The sequence below is a fragment of the Lontra canadensis genome, unplaced genomic scaffold (genome assembly GCF_010015895.1).
Source record: "Lontra canadensis isolate GAN:19392208 unplaced genomic scaffold, GSC_riverotter_1.0 scaffold103, whole genome shotgun sequence".
In the NCBI taxonomy this organism is placed as follows: Eukaryota; Metazoa; Chordata; class Mammalia; order Carnivora; family Mustelidae; genus Lontra; species Lontra canadensis.
Window position 1 is genome coordinate 97,620 of NW_022631097.1, and position 25,391 is coordinate 123,010.

General features: G+C 42.9%; 1 protein-coding gene across 1 annotated transcript; it reads left to right on the forward strand.

The window, feature by feature from the left end:
• The first annotated feature begins 8,557 nt into the window (after window positions 1-8,557).
• PTPN18 (protein tyrosine phosphatase non-receptor type 18) lies at window positions 8,558-25,082 on the forward strand. The gene is given in 16 exon segments (XM_032838273.1): window positions 8,558-8,689; window positions 10,018-10,126; window positions 10,373-10,434; window positions 10,514-10,609; window positions 10,723-10,761; window positions 20,811-20,879; window positions 21,672-21,734; window positions 21,945-22,013; window positions 22,015-22,088; window positions 22,483-22,549; window positions 22,632-22,709; window positions 22,790-22,879; window positions 23,158-23,246; window positions 23,960-24,162; window positions 24,603-24,677; window positions 24,882-25,082. Coding segments are annotated over 16 exon segments (1,344 nt in total). The 5' UTR covers window positions 8,558-8,596; the 3' UTR covers window positions 24,950-25,082.
• The last annotated feature ends 309 nt before the right edge of the window (window positions 25,083-25,391 follow it).

Genomic DNA, 25,391 nt, shown 5'->3' on the forward strand with positions numbered 1-25,391 from the left:
TTCATCCAACTACATGTCCTCATTTCTCACCTTCAGGAGCTGTGGGCTTCCTGCCCTTCCTATTTACTGTATCCCCCTGTACCTCTTGCAGACATCATAGGCATGAGGCTGATGCTCCTCTGCTAACTCTGAACATCCTCCTAGGTAAGCACCATGAGGCCTGGTCACTGGCATTTTATTTCTTTAACAGCACAGAAGTCTCAGCAGGCATTTGTGCTAGGGGCTAGCTCTTAGTGATAGGTGGAAAATAAGAGGCAAACTATTTATTATTCACTTTATTGTGGCTTCCACTGCTAAAGAGGCCTTTGAGAAGCCAGCACACTTGGGCTCACCAGTAGTGGAGCGATTTATGAAAGACAATTGGGTCCACGTTTTGCTCATCAGCTGTGTTAAGCCACTGGATGTGCGTGATAACTACTGTCAAGTGATACTGTGAAACGACCCTTCACACTGTGCTGGTGGAAGAACCTGTGGGCTTTTCAGATGGCAGTCTGGTAGAGTTTCTAAGCATTTGAAAGTTCTACTTCTTGAGTCACCATCCTAGGGTCAGCAGTGGTCACTGTGATGCTGCTGCAAACAGCTTAGGTACAGCTTTGGGTATTTGAGCAGGGGAGTTTGGAAAGTGAGCCAATAAAATAACAGTAATTAAAACAAGCAATAAGTAAGTTGTGGGAAATGTCCACTGTAGTGCCTTGTGTATTGCACAGATAATATTCTGAGGACTCACAGGGAGCCTTGGATTTGAGGCATGGTATAGGGCTTAAAGTGATATTTATGCATCTTTTATTTGACTTTTTAAGGAAGAAATCAGTTCTTATATAGTCTTGAAATGTGAAGGACAAAGGAGAAGACAGAAGTGGGTGTGGGCTTTGGTGCTTACCATTTGAGTATCTCCTCTGGCCAGAGAGCAGTGGCCCAGAGATAGTAGAGGGCCTTTGTGACCAGGTTTTCCTTTGTCATGTCTGCAACTGATTTTCATGTTCTAGTATTCTTCTCAATATTCAGAAATATTAACATGGGGAATTCAAGTTAAGGGCATGAGGGCACAGATTGCCCTGTTTTTGCAACTTTTATATAAATATGACATTTCAAAATAAAAGTCATGGGGCGCCTGGGTGGCTCAGTTGGTTAAGCAACTGCCTTCCGCTCAGGTCATGATCCTGGAGTCCCTGGACGGAGTCCCACATCAGCCTTCCCTGCTTAGCAGGGATCTGCTTCTCACTCTGACCTCTCACTTCTCATGAACTCACTCTCTCTCAATCTCCCTCTCAAATATATAAATAAATAAATAAACCTTTAAAAATATAAATCTAAGTTTTTAGACATAGTGAAGTATTTAGGGGTGGAATATCAGCCTGATACTTGCTTGAAAATGCTTCAGCAGGGAGAAAAAGCTGAAGCAAAATACTAATTGTCACGTTTAGATGATGCAGAGTTTGTTACAATATTCTTTCTACTTTGATGTATGTTTTAAGTTTTTCACAGAGGATTAAAAGGAAAATAATTAAAAATGTGTATTGTTGTTAAAGCATTTTTCATATTTTTAAGTTGTTAAAAATCTCAGTAAAAAGGCTGAGGTGTGAAAATAAAAGGGAGCCTCCTTTACAACAAAGTTGGAAAGCCAGCAGGGAGCTATCTCATGTCCTACCACTCCTTAAACTCCTTAATTGCAGAACCAAATAGAAGAGAAACCTTCTAAGTCCCTGCTATGGGTTAGCTGTTTGGTATTCCAGCAGAAGAAAGGTTTTCTACTTCTCTGGCAACAGCTCAGCCAATGAGAGACAGTCACAACTCAGCCAATGAAAAGCAACTATCCTTTGAACTCCCAGTTTACTCTAATGGACTTTTTGTTTATAACAGCCCTCCCAGCTTCTCACTTTCCTCCATAAAAGAGCATTCCTCTCTTTTGTTCTCTGGACTTGCCTACGGTTTTGCCTTACCATGCTTGTCTTGGATTGTAGTTCTCTACCACTCCCAAATAAACGTATTTGTTGCTGGTAAACCAACTGCTGGTTTTATTTTTAAAGTTAATGAAGGAGAGACATGCCAACCATTAGTGGTGGTTGAAAGCCATTAAGAGTAGGGCCAAGGGGTGGTGGTACGTTTTCATGTGCAGAAAAGAAGTGAAAATTCAAGCACAGTATGAGGTACATTTTGGCATTGTTCCACCAAACTGGCTGCAGTGAACATCTTGCCCACTATCCCTTATTCTCTCCTAGGGTAGACTCCTAGAAGGGGAATTTCTGATCCAAGGAGATGCGCAAGTCTAAGCCTTTTGGTATTTACTACCAGAAATTTTATAGCAGGAGACCACTTTTATCAAATTGGCAAAGATGAAGAAGGTTCAGTATGGTTCATTAAGGTGTGGGGAGTTGAGTTTTGTTTAATAGATGTAAAATTTTGTGGGGAGATTTTATAATTTCTACTTTGATCCAGTAGTCAGAACTAAGGATGTGCCCAGCCTGTACACCAGGTACACAGTGGTCATGTGCAAGGATCTGTACCATTGTTTATAGCAGCAAAAGCAGGGAAACAGCCTCAATGTCCATCATAGCACTGAAGTTACATAAATTAGGGTGCATCCACAGAGTGGTGCACTGCAGCCACTGAGCACCTCAAGATAAAGTGTTGAATAAAAAGCATGGTGACATCCCATATGGGATATGCTACCAGTGTGCAGAAGGAAGGGGAAGGGCCTTGTGCTGACATATGAACTGCATTATCTTTAGGAGGGTAAACATTCAGCTGGTGTCTTGCTAGAGAGAACGGTGCACTAGAGATCCAGGGAGGAGGGAGAATTTAGTGCTACCGTGGGTAGACATTTCATTTACTTGTTGACCATTTTTGTGAGCTCCTTTCTGGGTTCTCTGCCCAGTTTTCTTTGGAGTGCAGGGAATGTACTTGGATTTTGTCTGATTGGCTTCAAGAGTTTGAAGATGTAAGTACTTCTCCAATACCAGTAACTTCTTTAAATTACAAAAGTAACATACCCTCATGTTTAAAAAAAGAAGAAAAAAAAAACAGAAATGCACAGTGAAAAAGAAACCACCTTCCTCCTTCCTGTGCCCCCAACAATCCCACCCTACTCTCCAGAAGCTATGGACTGTTGACTTAAAAAAATATATGACCAGATCTTTTCTCTTCGTGGTATTTTTTTTAACCCAAAAATCATGCTGTACCTGAACCTTCCTGTCTTTCCCTTTAATGATCCCTTTCAGCTACCTCTAGGTTATCAAGGGTATCCAGTATAAGTGACTCCACCTCCTATTTAATGGCTGCATATTCCAGATGTTTTCTATTTTTACTACCAGAAACCTTGCTTCAAGAACATCATTGAACATACCTCTGTGTACACTTAAAAGAGTATATCTGATGAGTGGAATTTTGTCTTAAAAATGATCATAGAAAAAAAAATGATCATAGATGGGGCACCTGGGCGGCTCAGTTGGTTTAAGCATCTGCCTTCAGCTCAGGTTATGATCCCAGGGGCCTGGGATCAAGCCCTGCATTGGGCTCCCTGCTCAACAGGGAATCTGCTTCTTCCTCTCCCTCTGTCCCCACTTGTGCTCTCTCTCTCTCTCTCTCTCACTCTTTCTGTCTCAAATAAATAAAATCTTAAAATGATCATAGATGCTGCTGAATTGTTGTCCTCCAAGAGGCTCTGCTGGCCACTGTCAATAGATCTGAGTACCTGTTTCTGTGTCCTTGCTGGCACTGGGTACAATCAGACTTCATCTGGCCAAGCTCTAGGTGCAAAATGGTTCCCCAGCTGATTTCGTATTTCTTTAATTATGATGGAGTTTGTGCATCTTTTTAAATACTATTGGCCATTTGTATGTATGTGGTTCTCTGACCTGTTTGCTCTCTTTTCTATAGAAATGATTGTTCACCTCTATCCTGATTGATTTAAATATTTTAATTGTGCAAAATTTCAAACATACAAGAGCAGAAAGGACCATACAATGAGTCCATGAGCCTACCTCAGTGTTGACCATCTGGTTTCCTTCATAGCCCCACCTACTCCGTATATCCACTCACTTGTTTATTTTGAAGTAAATCCTTGACCTCATTTCATCCATGAATATTTCTGTATATATCTCCAAAAGATAAGGACTCTACAAGAATAACAATACCATTGTCATGTCTAAAGAACCAATTATTTCAAATATGCAGTTAATTTTGAGTTTTTCCTGATTACAGTATGTTAGTTTGAACTAGGATCCAAATTAGGTCCTTTCATTGCAAATGATTGAAAAGTAACTTGTCACTTTTTAAATAGCTTTATTGAGATACAATTCACATATCACACAGTTCACCCTATACCTTAAATAAGGTATACAATTAAAATATATATATACAATTAAAATTTTTTATCATTTTCACAGGATTGTGCAACCATCACTATAATCTAATTTTAGGATATTTTTGTACCTCCTAAAAAGAACTCCATACCCATTAGCTGTCACTCGCCATTCTCCGCCAACCATCCCCCTACCCTCAGGCCCTTGCAACCACTAATCTACTCTTGTTCCATAGACTTGTCTATTCTGGACATTTCATACAAATGGAATCATACAATATGTGGTGTTTTTTGACTGCCTTCTTTTACTTAGCAGTGCATTTTCAAAGTTTATCCCTGTTGTACAACGCATGCGTTATACTTCATTTCTTTTTACTGGTGAGTAATAGTCCATTGTATAGATATACCATATTTTATTTATCACTTTATGAAACTTGGGTTGTTTCTACTTTGGGGCTAATATGAATAATGCTGCAGTATTTGTGAACATCCTAAGTCTCTTTTAACCTGTAGGATTCTCTCTTTTTTTTTTTCTTTGTAATTTATTCAATTAGGAAACTGGTTTATTTGCCTTAGAGTTTCCACAGTCTGGATGTCTCTGATCTTGTCCCTGTTGTGTCACTTAACATTTTTCTGTGCCCTTCTGTTTCCTCTGAATTAACATTTAGATCTAAAGGCTCAATCAGGTACAGGTTTGAATTTTGTTAGTGGGAATACTTGGTGGGTGGAGTGTTGTGTTCTTTTACCAGGAGAATGATAATGTGTGGGTGTCTTTTTTTGTGATGGTAGCAGACATTAGTATCATTGTTTAGCTCTATTAATTCAATAAGGGTTTGGAACTTGGTGCCTATTTTTAAAGAAATTAATAGGGTTTTTGGGCATTACAGTTTCAAGTTCATTTTTGCTGTTATATAGGAAAATGATTTCTATATTTATATGTGTGATGTGTGTGTGTATTATATTTCAACTGGATACCTTATTAAATTTCCTTTTAACCCTTTATGGTCTTTCATAAGATTTTCTAACTTTCCAGCTGATTATGCCATGTGCCAATTACACAGTATTTTTGACAGACCCCTGCCTTTCTTTCTCCTTGCCATAGTGCATTGGCTAGGACTTGAGAACACTGAGCAGCAGCAGCATGAGATGCCCCCTGCCCTTGCTATTGGTCTCATTACAGAAATCCTTCCAAAGGTGTTCATACTTGCCCAGACATAGATGTGCACTTAACTTCCCTCTGGTTTTATAATTGAGTGGCAGATGCCAGTGGAGATCTGTACCTCCCTTTGGTTGTGATGCCATGGGCTCTGCATTCAGCACCCATAGAAGAGCCCTTAGCTATGCAGGACTTTATCCAGACTAAGCTTAAAAGAACATGGCTAGTTGGTCTTTTCCAAATAAGGTGCCACACACACACAGAGGTGTGTGTGGGCTGGGCTAAAGTTGGGTATGGAAGCTACAAACCAAGGATGCAGGGCCACCAGACCAGAGGCCCCAGGATGGTCCTAGCTTCACTGTCAGAGTTTGTTTGCCTAGAGTTTACAGCAGTCGAAGCTATTGGCACAGAGAGCCCAGGACTGAGTTCATTTACTCCAAAGGCATGGACTAGCATCTGGGGCTCACTCTAGGTGACAAAGATACCCAGGCTCTGCCCTGGAAGAAGTGGGGCTGGTTGATAGGAACATTTTAAGGATATCATTTTTTAAAGATGAGGAAGAGGGCTTTCCTTCTCCCTCTGTGAAGCAGAACAACAGGGCAGTTCCCAGGGGTAAAAACCAGCCTCCACAAAGAGGTCATGTGGGTTGGCAATGGGACTGAGAAGCAGTAAGTAGGGTGGCTTTCTCCTTGCACTGTGTTCCCCCCGCTCTAAGCAGCCTGCCTTTTTCCCCCCCCAGAAAGGGACCAGGAGGAATCCTCAATTCAGAACACTGAAATCCAGAAGCCCTGAGGAGAGTTAGAGGAGACTAACAAAAGCCCACCCAAAGGTAGTTAGCTATAGTCACTGGTGGGCACAAGCTGCCCCTATTGAAGACAGTGTCATTTTTCGTTTGCTAAGCACCACACTTGTGGATGGACCAACAGGTCAGCCCATCAAGCCTGCAGATTCTTAACAGGAGCAATGGGAGAATTTTTTTCCAATATTTTCTGTGCTTTTTTGGTCTATCAAAAAAAGAAGCCAGAGAAGAACTGTACAGTAGCCTCAAAGCTACTCAAAGCTCCCCTAAACCACCAGTTTCCAGTAACCTTTGACCTCCAGTGACATCCACTAACACCAGGATCCACAAAGACCTTTCATGATCCCACAGTGACTCTTCCTCGTATACTTTGGTATCCCCTACTCCCTAATGACTGCCATTAATATCCATGAGTATTCAGAGACTAAAGAGTGTCCATGACTCCTGCACTGAACATCCATATCTTCTCAAAGTTACCTGATTCTTCTGTATCCCACCTCCCTGAGTCTCAACCCATGACCAGTCACAAAAGTTCAGTTCATTGACATACACTATAGTGCACTGAGTAGGAGCCCTCAATGACCTTCCTTCTTTTGATCCCTCAATTACTTAAACTACCACTCCAAATCCCAATAGCCCTTCAGCCATTTTCCCTGTCTGTCACTGACCTCCAGTGACTGCCATTAACATCTGATGACAGTTGCCCGTGAACATCCAAAGACCTCTCTCATTGACCTCCAATGAATTCACTATAAGCGTCCATCCTCAGTGATCATTTTTTACCATCTTTGAACTCTTAGAGATGAAACTAATAAACACTGAGTCCACAGTGACCCCGCCTATAAATTAAACATCCCCACTGATCGTCCACTTTGACTTCTGTCACTTAAACCTCGGTCAGCAAACCACACAGCCTCAGGCCACACACACACACACACACACACACACGTTTTGTGACACATGAAAATTACGTGAAATTAAAATTTCAGTGTCCACAAATAGTTTTATTGGAATATAGCCCCACTCATTTCTTTACACATGGCCTATGGCTGCTTTCACACTGTCATGGTGGAGTTGAGTAGCTGGTACAGACACCGGAGACAGCAAGGCCAAAAACCAAAGCCTTTTGAAAAAAAAGAGTTTGCCCATCCCTAACTCAACATTCTAATAATCCGTAATTAATTAAATCCACAACCTGAACCAATGACCTTGTTGACCCTTCAATCACGTAAAATACACCTCACCCCATTGGTTAACCTTTGACACCTCAACAACCTCAAACTGGACTCCACAGACACCCCTTCTGGTGACACCCCCTGAAATTCCTTCCATGACCCTTGGAGCCCTGCTGGGTGAGGGGTGGGCTGACCCATCTACCCAGGCAGGAGCCCTAGGCTCCTCTAGGCTTTCTCCAGCCTCCCCTTGGTGACCTGGGGAACTGGATCACCATGTTGTCCTCTGGCCTTTTCCTGCCCATTTTCTCAAGGTGAGAGTGTGCAGACAGCAAAAAAGAGAAGCTTTTAGAAATCCCTGAGAACATCTTTCTCCCTGGAACCCATTTTGACGGCCTCAGTTCTGTTTCCCTGCAGGTTTATGTGAGGATTTTTTTGAGATTTTTAAATTCAGAAAGGATCCTGGCGCCCCCAGTTCCTCCTAGTCCGACCCAAAAAGAGGAACCTCAGGAAACAGAGACACAGAAACATCCGCTTCCATTCGATCTTTCTCACAGCGGGGGTGCCCGAGTGTCATTCCCCCCCACCCCACCCCCGACACACATACCGCCCCGCTGCAACCTCGGCAACCTCCCGTGACCTCCCTCGGGCCCCGCCGCAGTAGCGCACAGTGAAGGATGCCACCAGCCCAGGGTCCTCGAGGCAGGAGTTGCAGCTCCATCTCGGCTACCATCAGAGCCCAGTCTCTCTCTCTCTCAGGGAGACGACCTGGGAGGCCAGGCGAGAATGCAAGGGCATCTACCCAACGCGGGCCCTTGGGCGCGGGTTCTGGGACCAAGCAGGAGACAACGTCCAGGGGATTCTGCGGTCTCAGCCAACGTGCCCGAGGCCCATAAAAAGGGAAGCACCAGTTATGGACTCCTCAGACCCAGAGGAAGAGGACCTAAGTCTCCGGCTGCTGCCGGGGTCAGCGAGCCTGTGGGCGGTACCGGGACGAGCTACGAATGTTATTGGCCGAGGGGCGAGACCTGCCGCCTGCTGCGCGCTTCCATTGGGTCGCAAGATCGGAGGCGGGGCCTCCGCAGGCCGCCTCCGCCTCCAGTTTTCTTGCTACTAGCTACCCTCGGCGAGCGCAGCTGCTTAAGTGGAGCTTGCCAGGCGACCGCGTCATGAACCGCAACTTGGACGCTGTGCAGAGCTTCTTGGAGCAGTTGGAGGCGCGAGGCGGCCAGGAGAGGGCGGTCCTGGCCGGCGAGTTCAGCGTGAGTGGGCGAGAGTGAACGACCAAACCGCGCGCTCTGACTCCTGATCCCGGACTGTCAGGATATCTGTACTGTGCTCCCTGCCGCGCTTTGCCCTCCGTCCCTTTTTCTCAGCGTCCAAGGGTGTCTCCTCGCCTCGAGGTCTATTTTTCTCTTCCCAGCACCTCTCTGTCGCTCTCTTCCCTGTCCCCATCCTCTGCCCACAGAGCGAAGTCCACGGCCGGGTTGGGCGGTGTCGCCCACGCCCTCGGGTCCCTGTGCCGTCTCATCCAGCTCCCAGAACGGTCTCACTTCTGGGTGGAGCTGGAGAAGCCGGCTCCCCAAGGGAAGGCAGGCGCGCACTTGCACTGGACACCGGTCAGCTCTGGCCTCTGTGATCATGTAGAAGAAGGGGCCAGGAGAAGAGGACCCAAGAAGCCCTACTGCGGGTGGGGAGAAGGGGGGATGGTGGTGTGGATGCCGGACTCTAATAGGAGCTGTGACCTAGGGTACTTTACCTGGGTCCTCTGGTGTCAGTTTCAACTTGGGTAAAACGCTAAGGTTAATGACTGAACTGGCATGAGGAACAAGTGTGGGTAAAAAAAAAGCGCCTAGCAGATCTTGAGCGCTCACTTTGTAGGTCCCTTTGTAGCTAGTTGAAAAGATTCTAAACATTACAGTGCCGTAATACAAGCCATGTGTAAGGAATGCTAATGCAGCATCGTAGGCATTGGTAGGTGTTACCTATTATCGTCTGATTTTGAATAGCTGATGATGGTAATATACTTTACGAATTATAATAATCGAACAGTAACAAAGTATCAGTGATATTTTGTTACACAAGTAATGTTATACATTATAATTTATATACATTTTATAGTGTCATATGTATCATACTTCATGTTTGTTATATTAAATACATATTACATTACAATTATTGTTTATAATATAATGTAACACAGATTGTGTTTGGGTGGTAGATGCAACCCTCACTGTTCTACTTCCTGGTTGAGACTTTCAGCAAGTCACTCAACCATATCGTGCTTCAGCTTTCTTACCTACACGATGGGAACATCACAATGGAGACCTTGTAGTGATTCAATGTCGTTAGCACAGAGCCTGGCACAGAGAAGGTGCTCTGAGTTGCGATTACTACTGTCTCACTACAATTACCCACCCAGGCACCATGCTATCTAAGAGTCTGCATTCACCTCTCACAAACCATGTGAGAGGCACGCACTTGCGCACTTGCGCACTCCCTACAAATGCCTCTGTGCCCCAGAACTCTGACTTGGCTCCTATCTTCTCTCCTTCCTTTCCCGGGGTTGGCTAATCGTGCCTTCCACCAGGACATCCAGGCCCACTCAGCCGCATGGAAGAACGACCCTGTGTATTCCACTGAGGCTGGCCGTCAGCCAGGGAACGTGAGGAAGAACCGCTACAAAGATGTGCTGCCATGTAAGTTGGGGGCTTCCTAAGGGAGTCGGTGGGGCTCTGCACATATCTCCACCCCATGGCAGTCCAATCCACCCCACTATGCTCCCAGTGTACTCCCTCTCAGATCCTTGCAAGTGGCTGCATTTCTCCTGAGCAGCATGCAAGTGCACCCAGGTGGAATCCCTGCTGGGTGTGCAGTAACCCTGCTGGCTTTCATCCAGGAGTCTGTCCGGGCCAAAGTACTTTTCTCACCTCTCCCTCTAGCAGATGATCAGACACGAGTGATCCTCTCCCTGCTCCAGGAGGAGGGACATGGCAACTTCATCTGGGTCAGGCTGGGAGTCAGGGAAGGGGCGGACACGGTGGGGGTGACAGCAAGATCCCAGTGGTGAACTTAGCCTTTACCAGGGCACAGACGGAAGCCAGGCCTACATTGCCACACAAGGACCCCTGCCTCACACCTTGCTAGACTTCTGGCTCCTGGTCTGGGAGTTTGGGGTCAAGGTCAGCCTTAGGGGAGGGTGAGGTAGGGCTAACATTCTGAGTCCTCCCTTGGCTGTGTTTCTCCAGTTCCCTAACCGAAATCATTCCCCTCTCCCCCTACTCTTCTTGTCTAGGTAATCCTGATGGCATGTCCAGAAATGGAGAATGGGCTGGTAGGTGTCCTCAGCCCTCTAAAATACATTTCTTTGTGCAGGAAGGAGGCAGGAGAAATCTTGCTAGCACCTCCCTAATCCCAGGTCTGAAAGGCCCAATTCTTGGAGTGACTCCACTATTGCTCTCTTTAATTTTTTGTTGATCTTTTTCCTTTTATTCATGGTGCTCATCCCTGCAGTGTTCACAACCCCTTTACTGTTGTTGGTCTTCCCAACCCAAGTCTGCACCATAGACCATAAGGCTTATACTGATCTGTCCCTGGTACAACTCTGATCTTTGTTTTTTTAAAGTGTCTTGTAGGTGGCATATTGTAAGGACTTACTTTTTTATTTAGTCTGACAATCTCTGCCTTTAATTGGAGTATTTAGTTGTTAATATAATTATCAATAACGTTGAGTCTAAATCTACCATCTTTGTTTTCTATTTGTTCCATTGGTTCTTTGTCCCTTTATTCTTTTCTGTCTCCTTTCAGATTGAGAACTTTTTATTTTTTATTTATTTATTTGAGAGAGAGAAAGAGAGAGTGAGCACGAGTCAGGAAGAGAGGGAGAAAAAGATTCCCCACTGAGCTGGGGCCTGACGCAGGTCTCAATCCCAGGACCCCAAGACTATGACCTGAGCCAAAGGCAGATGCTTCACTGGGCCACCCAGGTGCCCCTAGATTGAGAATTTTTATGAATCCATTTCAGAGTCATTATATACTTATTAGTTATACCGCTGTGTATTATGTGCATAGTGTGGCTTTAGAGTTTACCAGTTATATCTTTAACTTATCACAGTATACACTCAAATAATATTATACCATTTCATTTAAAACATAAGAACTTTATACTAGCATATTTCAAATTTCCCATTCCCTGCTTTATATTACTGTTGCCATAGGTTTTAATTCTAAATATGAAATATACTCCACAATACACTATTATTTTTACTTTAGATTGTCTTTTTCTTATTTTTAAATTTTTTATTTTAAATCCAGTATAGTTAACATACAGTGTCATATTAGTTTATGTGTATAATATAGTAATTCAGCAATTCTAAATATTATTCCATGACCATCATGATAAGTGTACTTTTTTTTCATTTTATTTCTGTTCAGTGTTCCAGCATTCATTGTTTATGCACCACATCCAGTACTCCCTGTAATACGTGCCCTCCATAATACCCACCATGAGGCTCACCCAACCTCCCCAGCCCCCTTCCCTCTAAAAGCCTCAGTTTGTTTCTCAGTCCACAGTCCCTCATGTTTTGTCTCCACCTCCAATTTCCCCCAACTCACTTCTCTGCTCCATCTCCCAGTGTCCTCCGTGTTATTCCTTATGCTCCACAAGTAAGTGAAACCATATGATAATTGACTCTCTATGCTTGACTTATTTCACTCAGCATAATCTCTTCCAGTCCTGTCCATGTTGATATAAAAATTGGGTATTCATCCTTTCTGATGGAGGCATAATACTCCATTTTATATATGGACCATATGTGCAGAAGCTTATCTTGATGAAGTCCCAAAAGTTCATTTTTACTTTTGTTTCCTTTGTCTTTGGAGACGTATCTTGAAAGAAGTTGCTGAGGCCGATGTCAAAGAGATTACTGCTTACATTCTTCTCTAGCATTTTGATAGATTCCTGCCTCACATTGAGGTCTTTTATCCATTTTGAGTTTATCTTTGTGTATGGTGTAAGAGAATGGTCGAGTTTCATTCTTCTATATGTAGCTGTCCAATTTTCCCAGCACCATTTATTAAAGAGACTGTCTTTTTTCCACTGTATATTTTTTCCTGCTTTGTGGAAGATTATTTGCCCAGAGAGTTGCAGGCCCATATTTGGGCTCTCTACTCTGCTCCACTGGTCTATGTATGTGTTTTTGTGCCAGTACCATGCTGTCTTGGTGATCACAGCTTTGTAGTATAGCTTGAAATCAGGCAACATGATACCCCCAGTTTTGTTTTTCTTTTTCAACATTTCCTTAGCAATGCGGGGTCTCTTCTGGTTCCATACAAATTTTATGATTATTTGTTCCAGCTCTTTGAAAAATGCTGGTGGAATTTTGATTGGGATGGCATCAAAAGTACAGATTGTTCTAGGCAGTATAGACATTTTAACAATGTTTATTCTTCCAATCCATGAGCATGGAATGGTCTTCCATGTTTTTGTGTCTTCTTCAGTTTCTTTCATAAGTGTTCTGTAGTTCCTTCAGTACAGATTCTTTGCCTTTTTAGGATAAGTGTACTCTTAATCGCCTTCACCTATTTCACCCATTTCCCACCCCTACCTTCCCTCTGGTAACCACCTGTTTATTTTCTATAGTTAAGTCTGTTTTTTGGTTTCTCTCTTTTTTCCCCCTCATTTATTTATTTTGTTTCTTAAGTTCCACATATGAGTGGAATCATATACTATTTGTCTTTCCCCAACTGATTCTTTTCACTTAGTATTATACCCTCTAGATCCACCCATATTGTTGCAAATGGCAAAATTTCATTGTATATTCCATATATATATCTCACATCTTCTTTATCCATTTATCTATTGATGGACACTTGGGCTTCTTCCATAATTTGGTTATTGTAAATAATGCAGCAATGAACACAGGGGTGCATATATCCTTTTTTTTAAAGATTTTATTTATTTATTTGACAGACAGAGATCACAAGTAGGCAGAGAGGCAGGCAGAGAGGGGGGGAAGCAGGCTCCCTGCTGATGTTTCTTATATTTTTTATTTTAGCGATTCTGACAGGTGTGAGGTGATATCTCATTGTGTTTTGATTTGCATTTCCCTGATGATGAGTGATGTTGAGTGAGCATCCTTTCATATATCTGTTGGCCATTTGGATATCTTCTTTGGAGAAATGTCTGTTCACGTCTTTTGTCCATTTTTTAATTGGATTATTTCCTGTTTGGCTGTTGAGTTGAATCAGTTTTTTATATATTTTGTATACTAACCCTTTATCCGATATGTCATTTGCAAACATCTTCTCCCATTCAATAGGTCATTTTTTTTAGTTTTATTGTTTGTTTCCTTTGTATGCAAAAGCTTTTTATTTTGCCACAGCCATCAGATAAGAAAAGGAAATACCATCCAAATTGATAAGCAAGAAGTAAAACTTTAACTTTTTGTGGATGGCATGACACTATATATAGAAAACCCTAAAGACTACACCAAAAAATTACTAAAGCCAATAAATGGAGTAAGGTCACAGTATACAAAATCAGTGTACAGAAATCTGTTGCATTTCTATATACTAATAATGAACCAGCAGAAAGAGAAATTAAGAAAACAATCCAATTTACAATTGTACCAAAAATAGTAAAATACCAGAGTGCCTGGGTGGCTCAGTGGGTTAAAGCCTCTGCCTTCAGCTCAGGTCATGGTCTCAGGGTCCTGGGATTGAGCCCCGCGTCGGGCTCTCTGCTCAACAGGGAGTCTGCTTCTCCCTCTCTCTCTGCCTGCCTCTCTGCCTACTTGTGATCTCTGTCAAATAAATAAATAAAATCTTTTAAAAAAAAATAGTAAAATACCTAGAAATAAACTTAACTAAGGAAGTGAAAAACCTATACACTGAAAACTATAAAACACTGATGAAAAAAAAATTGAAGATGACACAAATAAATGAAAATATATTCCATGCTCATGGATTGGAAGAAGAAATATTGTTAAAATGTCCATTCTATTTGAAGCAATCTACAGATTTAGTGCAATCCCTATCAAAATAGCAACAGCACTTTTCACAGAACTAGAACAATCCTGAAATTTGGATGGAACCAGAAAAGACCCCAAATAGCCAAAGCAATCTTGAAAAAGAAATATAAAGTTGGAGATATCACAATTCCAGATTTTAAGTTATACTACAAAGCTGTAGTAATCAAAATAGTATGATACTGGCATAAAAATAGACATGTAGATCAATGGAATAGGATAGAAAGCAAGAAATAAACCCATGATTATATGGTCAATTAATCTATTAATCTTCAGCAAAAGAGGCAAAAATATGCCATGGAAAAAAGAACCTCTTCAATAAATGGTGCTGGGAAAAGTGGATATCTACGTGCAAAAAAAGAGAGAGAGAGAGAGAGAGAGAGAGAGGAAACTGGACCACTTTCTTACACCACACACAAAAATAAACTCATAATGGATTAAAGACCTAAATGTGAGACCCAAAAGCATAAAAGTCCTAGAAGAGAGTATAGGCAGTAATTTGTCTTGCTTTGGTCATAGCAGTCAATATGTCTCCTGAGGCAAAGGAAACAAAAGCAAAAATAAACTATTGGGACTAAACAGCTTTATCAAGATGCAATTTAGGGGCACCTGGGTGGCTCAGTGGGTTAAGCTTCTGCCTTCAGCTCGGGTACTGATCTCAGATTCCTGGGATCAAGCCCCACATGGGGCTCTCTGCTCAATGGGGACCCTGCTTCCCTCCCCCACCCCCCGCCTGCCTCTCTGCCTACTTGTGATCTCTCTCTGTCAAATAAAAAAATACAATCTTTTTACAAAAAAGTGTAATATATCCATTTAAAGTGTGCAATTCAGTTGTTTTTAGTATATTCCTGAGTTATGTAACCATCGCTACAATAAATTTTAGAACATTTTCATTACTCCACAAAGAATACTGTATCCATTGGCAGTCACTCCCCATTTCTTCATTCAGGGTAACCCCTACTCTATTATTGGTCTCTATAGGTTTGACCACTCTGGACTTCTCATGTAAACTGAATCATATGATATGTTGTCTTTGTGACTGGGTCCTTTCACTGAGCATGTTTTTAAAATTTCATGCATATTATAGCATGTGTCAGTACTTGACTCCTTTTTATTGTTTAACAGTATTCCATTGAAAGGATCTACTGCATTTTATTTATTCATTTATCAGTTTATAGAATGTGAGTTGCTTCTACTTTTTGGCTATTATGAATAATGCTGCTTTTGAATAATAATGCTTATGAAAATGCAAGTTTTTGCATAGAAGCATGTTTTCAGTTCTCTCAGATACATACCTGGAAGTGGAATAGGTACATCATATGATAACTCCATCCTTAATATTTTGAAGAACTGTCAAACTGTTTTCCACAGCTACATCATTTTACCTTCCAATCAGCAATGTATGAGGATTTGAACTCACATTCTCCCCATTACTTGTCTTTTTTTTTTTTTTTAACACTTTTTTTTTTTTTTTTTTTAGCACTTATTTGTCTTTCTTTTCCCCATTGAATGGTCTTGTTATCCTTGTTGAAAGTCAATTGACTATAAATGTAAGGGTTTATTTCTGGGCTCTCAACTTTATTCCATTGATTGGTAGGTCTATCTTTGTGCCAGTACTATACACTTTTTATTATCGTAACTTTATAGTAAGTTTTGGTATCAAGAAAAATAAAGATAGAAAGAAAGAAAGAAAGAAAGAAAGAAAGAAAGAAAGAAAGAAAGAAATAGGAGTCCTCCAAATTTCTTTTTTTTTTTTTTTTCAAGATTGTTTCGACTTTTCTGGGTCACTTGCTGTGCAGTAAAGAGTAATATAGCAGGCTTATGATTTTTAAAAAAGATCTTCTGATGGGATCGGGAGGGAGACAAACCATAAGAGTCTCTTAATCTCACAAAACATAAAAAGGGTTGCCAGGTAGGGAGAGGGTGGTGGGCTTATGGACATTGGGGGAGGTATGTGCTATGAAGTGTGTAAACCTGTCGATTCACAGACATGTATCCCTGGGGTTAATAATACATTACATGTTAATAAAAAAATTTTTTAAAAAATTTTTTAAAAATTAAAAAAAGATCTTCCTACTAGGTTAGATCTTGCCTTGAAACTGGTTTCTAATGAAAGTAGCTCACTATACTTGAACTGTTTATATAAACAGTATGGTTTATTTGAACACCTGCCTGCCTTCTGGGAATCTGAAGTTTTGGTATATGCTAGTTAGAGGGTGCCCACATACCACATGAATGCCCCAGTGAATTCCCTGGGCACTGACTGCCTAATGAGCTTCCCTGTGGACATTTCACACATGTTGTCACAAATCATTGCTGGGGGAATTCAGCACATTGTGTATGACTGGGAGAAGCTGCTTGGGAGAATACCCTAGGAAGCAGGAACCTTGTTTCCCTCACTTAGCCCTGTGCATCTTCTCCTTTTGCTGATTTTTTTCTGTAGCTTTTCATTGTAATAAATCATAGCCATGAGTACAACTCTATGCTGAGTCCTGTGAGTCCCCTAGTGAATCATCAAACATAAGGGTGGTCTTGGGTATCTATGACACACTCATTAATGTTAACATATTAATGTTAAGATTAGCTTGCCAATATCTTCTAAAAGCCCTCTGGGATTTTGATAAGGAATGCATTGAACTATCAGTTTGGAAGCTATTGTCTTCTTAACCATATTGTCTTCCATTCCATGAATATGGATGTTTTTCCATTTATTTAGGTCTTTTTAAATTTCTCTTAACAATGTTTTATAGTGTTTGGTTTAGAAGTCTTGCACTTTTTAAAAATTTATTCCTAAGTAGTTTATACTTTTTGATGCTATTGTAAATAGAGTGATTTTCTTAATTTCATTTTCAGTTTCCTTATTGCAAACCAAATAGTTTTCACTATATAGAAATACAATTGATTTTTCTGTATTGATATTATATCCTGCAACCTTGCTGAACTCCTTTATTAGCTTTAGTAGTATATGTGTGGGTATGGGTATGTGTAAAACTTAGGGTTTTCCATATACAATATGACATCATCAACAAATTGAGATACTTTTGCTCCTTCTTTTCTTTTTAAGATTTATTTGTCTGGGGTGGGGGGAAGAGTGAGCACATGCAAACCAGGGGAAAAGCAGGCAGAGGGAGAAGCAGGCTACATCCTGAGCAAGGAGCCCAATATGGGACTGGATCTGAGGACCCTGGGATCATGACCTGAGCTGAAGGCAGACACCCAACCAAGTGAGCCACCCAGGCATCTCTGCTGCTTCTCTTCTAATCCAATACTCTTTCTTCCTTCTTCCTTCTGGCCCTCACTATGTTTCTTTTTCTCTTCCTTCCTCCCTCTCTCTTTTCTTCCATTTCTTTTTTCCTAATAGCACTGACTAGACTTTTCAGTACAAAGTTGAACAGAAGTGGCAAGTGCAACCTGATTTTAAGGGAAAAACATCCAGTCTTTCATCATAAACCTAAGGATTGGTTGTAGGGGTTTTTTTTGGTAGATGTGTTGTTGTTGTGGTTGTGGTGGTTTTAATCAAACTAAGGCGTTTCCTTCCATTTCTAGTTTCCTTTTTATTTTTATTTTTATTTTTTTAAGATTTATTTATTTATTTATTTGACACAGAGAGAGAGAGAGATCACAAGTAGGCAGAGAGGCAGGCAGAGAGAGAGAGGGAAGTAGGCTCCCTGCTGAGCAGAGATCCCAAAGTGGGGCTCCATCCCAGGACCCTGAGATCATGACCTGAGCCGAAGGCAGAGGCTTAACCCACTGAGCCACCCAGACGCCCCTCCTTTTTATTTTTATCATGAACAGCTGTTGGATTTTGTCCAAAAATTTTTTCTGCATCTATTCAGATGATCATGTGTTTTTGTTTTATTTTCTATTAATATGGTATGTGACATTGATTTTTTGTATATACAACCAATCTTGCATTTCTGAGAGTAATCCAACTTGGTCATGGTGTATAACCCTTTGCTGGTGCTTTGTTGAAGATTTTTATATGTCTGTATTAATGAAACATTGCTTAGTAGTGTTCTTTTCTTGTGATATCTATGTCTGGTTTTGGTATCAGATTAATACTGGCCTCAAACAATATGTTGGGAAATGGGCCTCCAATTTTAAAAAATATTGTGAAGGATTGCTATTAATTTTTCTTTGTTTTATAAAATTCACTAGACTATCTTTTTTAAATGTTAAAAATAAGAAATATCTTTTACATTTAGCCATATATTTGCTTTTTCTTTACTCTTCATTCTTTTGTGTAGATCCATATTTCATCTAGTTCCTTTTGTGTGAACAGCTTACTTGATTATTTCTCACAGTACAGGCTTGTTTGTGATAAATTTCCTCAGCTTTTGTTTGTCTGAAAGGTTTGTTTTTTTTTAATTTCAGCATTTTTAGAATGTCACAACTTTCACCTCTGATTTGCAGAGTTTCTGACAAAATTCTGTCATTCTTATCTTTGTTCCTTAATATATAATGTGTCTTTGTATATATATGATGCCTTTAAGTTTTCTCTCTCTCTTCCTCTCTTCTCTCTGGAAATTTAATCATGATCTGCCTTGGGGTGGCTTTTTTTTTTTTTTTCTTAAGATTTTATTTATTTGTCAGAGAGAGATGGAGAGAGCACAAGTAGGGAGAGTGGCAGGCATAGGGAGGAGAAGCAGGCTCCCCCCTGAGCAGGAGATGCGGGACTCGATCCCAGGACCCTGGAATCATGACCTGAGTTGAAGGCAGATGCTTAACCAACTGAGCCAGCCAGGTGTCCCTTGGTGTGGCTTTTTTTAATGTTTATTCTCCCTATAGTTGGCTTTCTTGGATGTGTGGGTTTGTGGTTTCATCAAATTTGGAAAACTTTCCAAGAATTATTTTTTCAAATATAGTTTCTGTTCTCCCCTCTCTCCTTTCCTTCTTCTGGACTTCAGATACACATACATTAGGTATATTTGATATTTGGTATATTTTATATATTGGTATTTTTGGTATATTTGGTATATTTCCATATTTGGTATATTTACTATTTTTTGGTGTATTTCCGCAGGTAACTGATTCTTTATTCATTTCTTCCTAGTAATTTTTTTTTTTCATTTTAAATAGATGCTATTACTGTGGTCTTTTTGTTCACTGATCTTTTCTTCTGTGTCTAATCTGCTATTAGACAGTGAATTTTTTATTTCATGTGTCTTATTTTTCCTCTCTAGAAGTTTCATTTTGGTATTTTCTCTATTTTTTTGTGTCACTTTCATTATGTTCATGTTTTTCTTTCATCTTCAAGTATTTTTAAAATATTTTTTTAAAACTGCGTAAAGGTCTTTGTCTACTTCTTTCTTTACCCCTATTGGATCTTCTATTCACTTAATTTTTTCCTGGTTGTGGATCACGTTTTCTTGTTTCTTTGTATGTCCAGAAAACTTTTATTGGATGCTTGAGATTTTAAATTTTGCAGGTAACTGTTGGATTTATTGTCTTCCTTTAAAGAGCATTAGACTTCTTCAAGAAGGCAGTTAAATTACTTTTGGATGTTTGATCACTTTAAGGTTTGTTTTAAAGCTGTTGTAGGGCAGGTCTAGAGTAGCCTTTATTCTAGAACTAATTTCATTCTACTTCTAACATGTGGTCCTTCTTGCTTCCCTATTGAATACCTCATAGTCAATCGGGTCTCTCCACTCTGGCTGGAGGAATGTAAATTATTTCTATCCCATTATGAACATTATAGTAAATGTTCATCTTATAGGTCCTTAGTTATTATTCTTTCATGAGAAGTTATTCTTTCCTGGCTTCATGGAGTTTCATGATGCTCAGATTATTATTCAGCTGATAATACTCAAGGGGACCATATGCAGGCTTCTGAACTTTTTAATTCTTGTTTGCATAGCTCTGTTCTTTCCAGGACTCTGCCCTTCAAATTCTAGCTGCTTTGGCCACCCAGAGCGATGATCCTGGCTTCTCAACTCAGTGGAATCATTGGACTCTCCATGTCCTGCAGCCTGGTAACTGCTTCTAGGCAATAAGCTGGGGCAGTCATAAGATTTGACCCAAGGGTTTCCCTTTGTTCACAATCCTGTGATTGTGAACAATGTCTGTGGTCCAATGTCTGAAAATAGTGACTCATATGTTCTATCCAGTTTTTAGTTGCTTACAGTATGAGAATATTCTGGCCTGTCTTCTTCCTGAATAGTCAGAAGCATGTCTCCACTGTGTCTGCATGTTTAATCTGACAAGGCTGTGCCAGCTGGCCTGCATGATTAGCTACAGCTATCTGTGCTCCCACCAGCAATGCCTGAGGTGTCCTGTGGAGGTGTGGAAGTATTGAGCTGGAACTCTAAAGCAGACTACTGTCTTCACTCTGCTCTTTCTCCCTTGCCCTTTGCAGAAAAAGTGTGAGCGCTACTGGGCTCAAGACCAGGAACCACTGCAGATTGGGCTTTTCTGTATCACCCTGGTGAGCTGGGGCAGAGGTGGGAACAGTGTTTTATGAAGTCTTGGATGTTGTGGGAGGTTTCACAGAAGATTCTCAGGGAAGCTTTTGGGCTGGTGTGAAAGACTGAATAGTTTTGCCATAGTCCTCTCACACTGCAGGAAACTCTCTGGTGTTAGCCTGCAAATAGTCAGAACTCAATATATACTTGCTTTTGCATTTTAACTATGACCATGGTTATCTCTGTTATATAAATGTGCCTGGTTAGGCTCTTAAAATCCCTATTTCCCTTACCATTTCATAACTCAAGAAAATCTCTCTCAAGTCAAATATAGTTGGTGCATAATAGGTGCATTAAAGCTCTTGTTGTAGAACAAAAGAAATCTTTTTTTCCACTGTAAATGAGCTTGTTGTGGTTTTTAAAGATTTTATTTATTTATTTGACAGACGGAGATCACAAGTAGGCAGAGAGGCAGGCAGAGAGAGAGGAAGGGAAGCAGGCTCCCCAACGAGCAGAGAGCCCAAATCGGCGCTGGATCCCAGGACCCTGAGATCATGATCTGAGCTAAAGGCAGAGGCTTTACCCCACTGAGCCACCCAGGTGCCCCTTGTTGGGATTTTTAATCATAGTTCTTTCTCCCCTCTATCAATTGTTTCCTTTAGGAAAGCCATGGGGGCTGTTTGAGCTGAATGAATTTTTTAAAATATGTTGTTTGACTTTGATTTTTAATCAGAAATGCTTTGTTTTCTGCAAATGTCTTTTGGCACCTATAGTTTTTGTTCTCTTCTCTGTTCCTACCTGCCCCATATCCTCAGACAAGGAAGAGATGGCTGAATGCAGACATCATGCTCAGGACCCTCCAGGTTACTTTTCAGAAGGTACTTACAGGGGAAGGAGGAGGCTCCCATATGGGGGAGCTGTTTTCTGTCTCTGCTCTCTCATTGTAAAATGGGCATTAGCAATAGTACCTATCTCCTCAGTTATTATCTGTTGGATTTAAGTGAAAGTTATTTAGAACTGGGCCTGACATGCAGTAGGTGCTCAATAAATGATTTTTTATCATTTGCCGCTCTTTTCCTGAGTTTCAGGAATGTCGTTCTGTGTACCAGCTGCAATATATGTCCTGGCCAGACAGAGGAGTCTCTAGCAGTCCGGAAATTTGTGCTCACCATGGTGGAGGAAGCCCGTCGCCTCCAGGGATCTGGACCCAGCCCCCTCTGTGTCCACTGCAGGTTTAAGAAATGGGTTTTATGGGGGTCTGATGAGACAAAGATGACTGGGAGTGGGGGAGGGAGGTCAGTGCAGGCCTCGAAGCCAATGTCACAGTTTGATTGCCTCTTTTGAAAAACCTGAGGCCATACTAGCTCATGCTGCATCAACTGAAATTTAGCATTTATTGAGCACAGACTGCCTGCTGGAGAGTAAACACAGAGTTGATGCTCAACAAATGTAAGCAATTAAAAAGTGTTTTGTTTTGTTTTTTTTTATTGTAATGTGGGGATTCTGATAATCAAAAGGTGGTGCTGGAGATCCTCCATTAGGACCCTCATTCCCAACCCCAAACACCCATACAGAAGGGGTTGTGGGCAGGTCCTGACCAAGCTTTTGCTTGCTCTTTCTTGTCAGCGCGGGCTGTGGGCGGACAGGTGCCTTGTGCACTGTGGATTATGTGAGACAGCTGCTCTTGACCCAGGTATGAATAGGGCATATTTGTGCTTATGCGTAGTGCAGATCCCATGCCCACCAGGTCCTGCTCATGACCTTCTCTGTCCCAGATGATCCCACCTAACTTCAGCCTCTTGAATGTGGTCCTGGAGATGAGAAAGCAGCGGCCTGCAGCTGTGCAGACAGAGGTGAGAGCCTCAGTCTCAATCCAAGAATACATCCCTCCTCCTCTTGTCTTCCATTTTTGATGATTCCTCTTCCCTACCAGGAGCAATACAGATTCCTATACCACACGGTGGCTCAGATGTTCTTCTCAGCACTCCAAAACACCAGCCCCCTTTATCAGAATTTCAAGGAAGTACCAAGGCCCCCTTCCTACTCTCTTCATATCTACCATCAAAGCCTCGGATGGAGACCAGGACCCAGAGAAGAAGTGTTTGGCCACCATGGACTCCTTCTGGGAGCAGGGACTGACTATGATATCCACCTTTGTCCTCCTTGCTACCTTATCAGACTGTTCTTCTTAAGCTTACCCCTTTACCCCAAGAGTCCATGGTCACTTCCATGGACTTCCCAAACAGGGGTCTGGCCAGTTTCCTCCAAGTCTCATACTCTTCCCCTCCTGTCTTTCCCCAGAATTATGCCCCAGTCTACAATGACGCCCTCTCCTTCCAGACTTCCCAGATGCTTCCCACCACACGGCGCCCACCCGGCCAGGTCCTCAGGTACCCAGCTCCATCTCTTCTTTCTTCCCTTTCCAATTTCTCATGCTCAGAGGCTAACTCTTTCCTCGTTCTTGAAACACCAGCCCTTCCTTGCTGTTCAGTTTACCAAATATTCAATGGCTCTTTCTTTGAACTGAGTCCAGGAACCTGCTCCAAGATGACACTGGACCCAGGGATCCCACTGCCTCTGCCTCTAAGGCTAGCCCCTATGTTAGCCCTTTCTTTGCTTCCCAAGTCATTAATTTAGCAAATATTTCTTGATGCCACCCACTTGTCAGGCCTCATGTCAGGTGCTGGGGACAGTCAACCTTCCCTTGCAGCAAATTTCACCCCATTGTCCTCGAAACTAGCTCTCCATTTTGAGGCTATCCCTTCCTCCCACCTTTAGATGCCACTTCCTCATTCTTTTATTCAGACATGTACACAGAAATGACCACCCCTTACCTAGCACCAATATCCTGCCCATTTTCCTGCCAGGCTGTTCCCTTCCCTTCACCCACCTAACTTGCCAGGCGCTCGAGAGACAGAACCGAACTCACCTCATCCAGAGATCCCATCCTCTCTTATCTGAGACCTGCCCGCCTGCTCTCTCTGACCTGACCTGCTAGCGCCTTGGGTGGGAAGGAAGCCCGCGGTTTGCGAGCTAGGCGCACTCCCCACCCCCTCCCTCGGCTCAGTCACTTCACTTCCTCCCCCGCCCTCCCCACCCGCAGAAGCATCTCGGAGCCTGGGCCCCCGGCCCTCGCCATGGCGGACACGTATGCGGTGGTGCAGAAGCGCGGGGCGCCGGCGGGCACCCGGGCGGGGTCTCGGGGGCGCGGCGCAGAGGAGGGGCCGCTCTACAGCCAGGTGACGCCGCGCGCCCGGCGGCTGCAAGCGCACGCGGAGAACGCGCGTGGGGTGCTGCCCAGCGGCGGTGAGTCCCGAGCGGGCAGGGGCGCGAGGCGGGAGGACCGGCACCCTCCTGCGCCTTCTCCAGACCCAGTCTTGCTGGGGTCGGAAAGGCCCTGGCGGCCTCAAGGACCCCCGCTCCTGAGTCCGGCCTTATCGGGGCCTAAGCTGACGTGTGTGCTTTCCCAGCCACGCTTCTGGGACTATTTCCCAACTCCCGTCGCGGCCGGAAGTGTGCCAGGCCTAGTCTTGGGCTGAAGGCTGGGTCCGTTTCCCTGGCGACACTAGCTACTCCAGGCGGACGCTTTGTTTTCCACTATGCCCCCTCTGGCTGCCCTCACAGCCCTGGCCCTGTCTGCCAGCTCAGGCTACGGGAGCATGGAGGATGCAGTTCTGCCCCGAGTGGGTCCCGGAGCTCCGTGGGGCTGCCTGAGTCAATCTTTGGGGGTGGTTTTCTGCCCGCAGTTCCTGCTGACCAAAGCCCTGCTGGGCCTGATGCCTATGAGGACGTGGTGGATGGAGCTCAGAGTGGTGGGCTAGGTAAGTTAAAGCCTGGGTTGCTGGGCATCCGCAGCTTCGAATCCCAGGATTTGGGGGTTTAGGGATGGTGGCATGGGGCTCACACTCTCCGAGTCCTGTGGATGTGGCTGCAGTAAACCACCAGGGCCTGGAGGCTTGAGGATGATCTTCCACACATCTCCGTGCCTCAGCTTCTCCACGAAACCCATGGTGCCCTTTTTCCAGGCTTCAACCTACGCATTGGAAGGCCTAAGGGGCCCCGGGACCCCCCTGCTGAGTGGACCCGCGTGTGAGTGCTGGACCCTGCCTGCCTGTTGCCCCACGTGGGCACCTGGACTGCTGACGGCCATTCTTTGCTATGTGAAGTGTTGGGAATGGGAAAGCTGGTCCTGGATCAAAATAAAAGTTTCTCAGGGTGGAAATGTAGGGGTTTTGCCCCAGTGATTATAGTATTCAAGGCTTGAGGCTGGGGGAGGTAGTTGGGAGATAATGGCTGGTGAGATTGCAGTGAACAGATTCAAGCATAAACATCAGGAATGGGCCCAACCCCAGAGGACTAGGCAGGTTCTCCCAGGTGTGAAGAAGAGGATGGACAGGTGGGCTTCTGGAGACTGCCCCATCACCATAATGGACTAGTTCATCTCAATATCTGATCCTTCCTCACTCAGACACCCAGCTGGACACAGAAATGGTGGGCCCTGAAAAACACTGATAGACACTCCCACCTCCCAACCA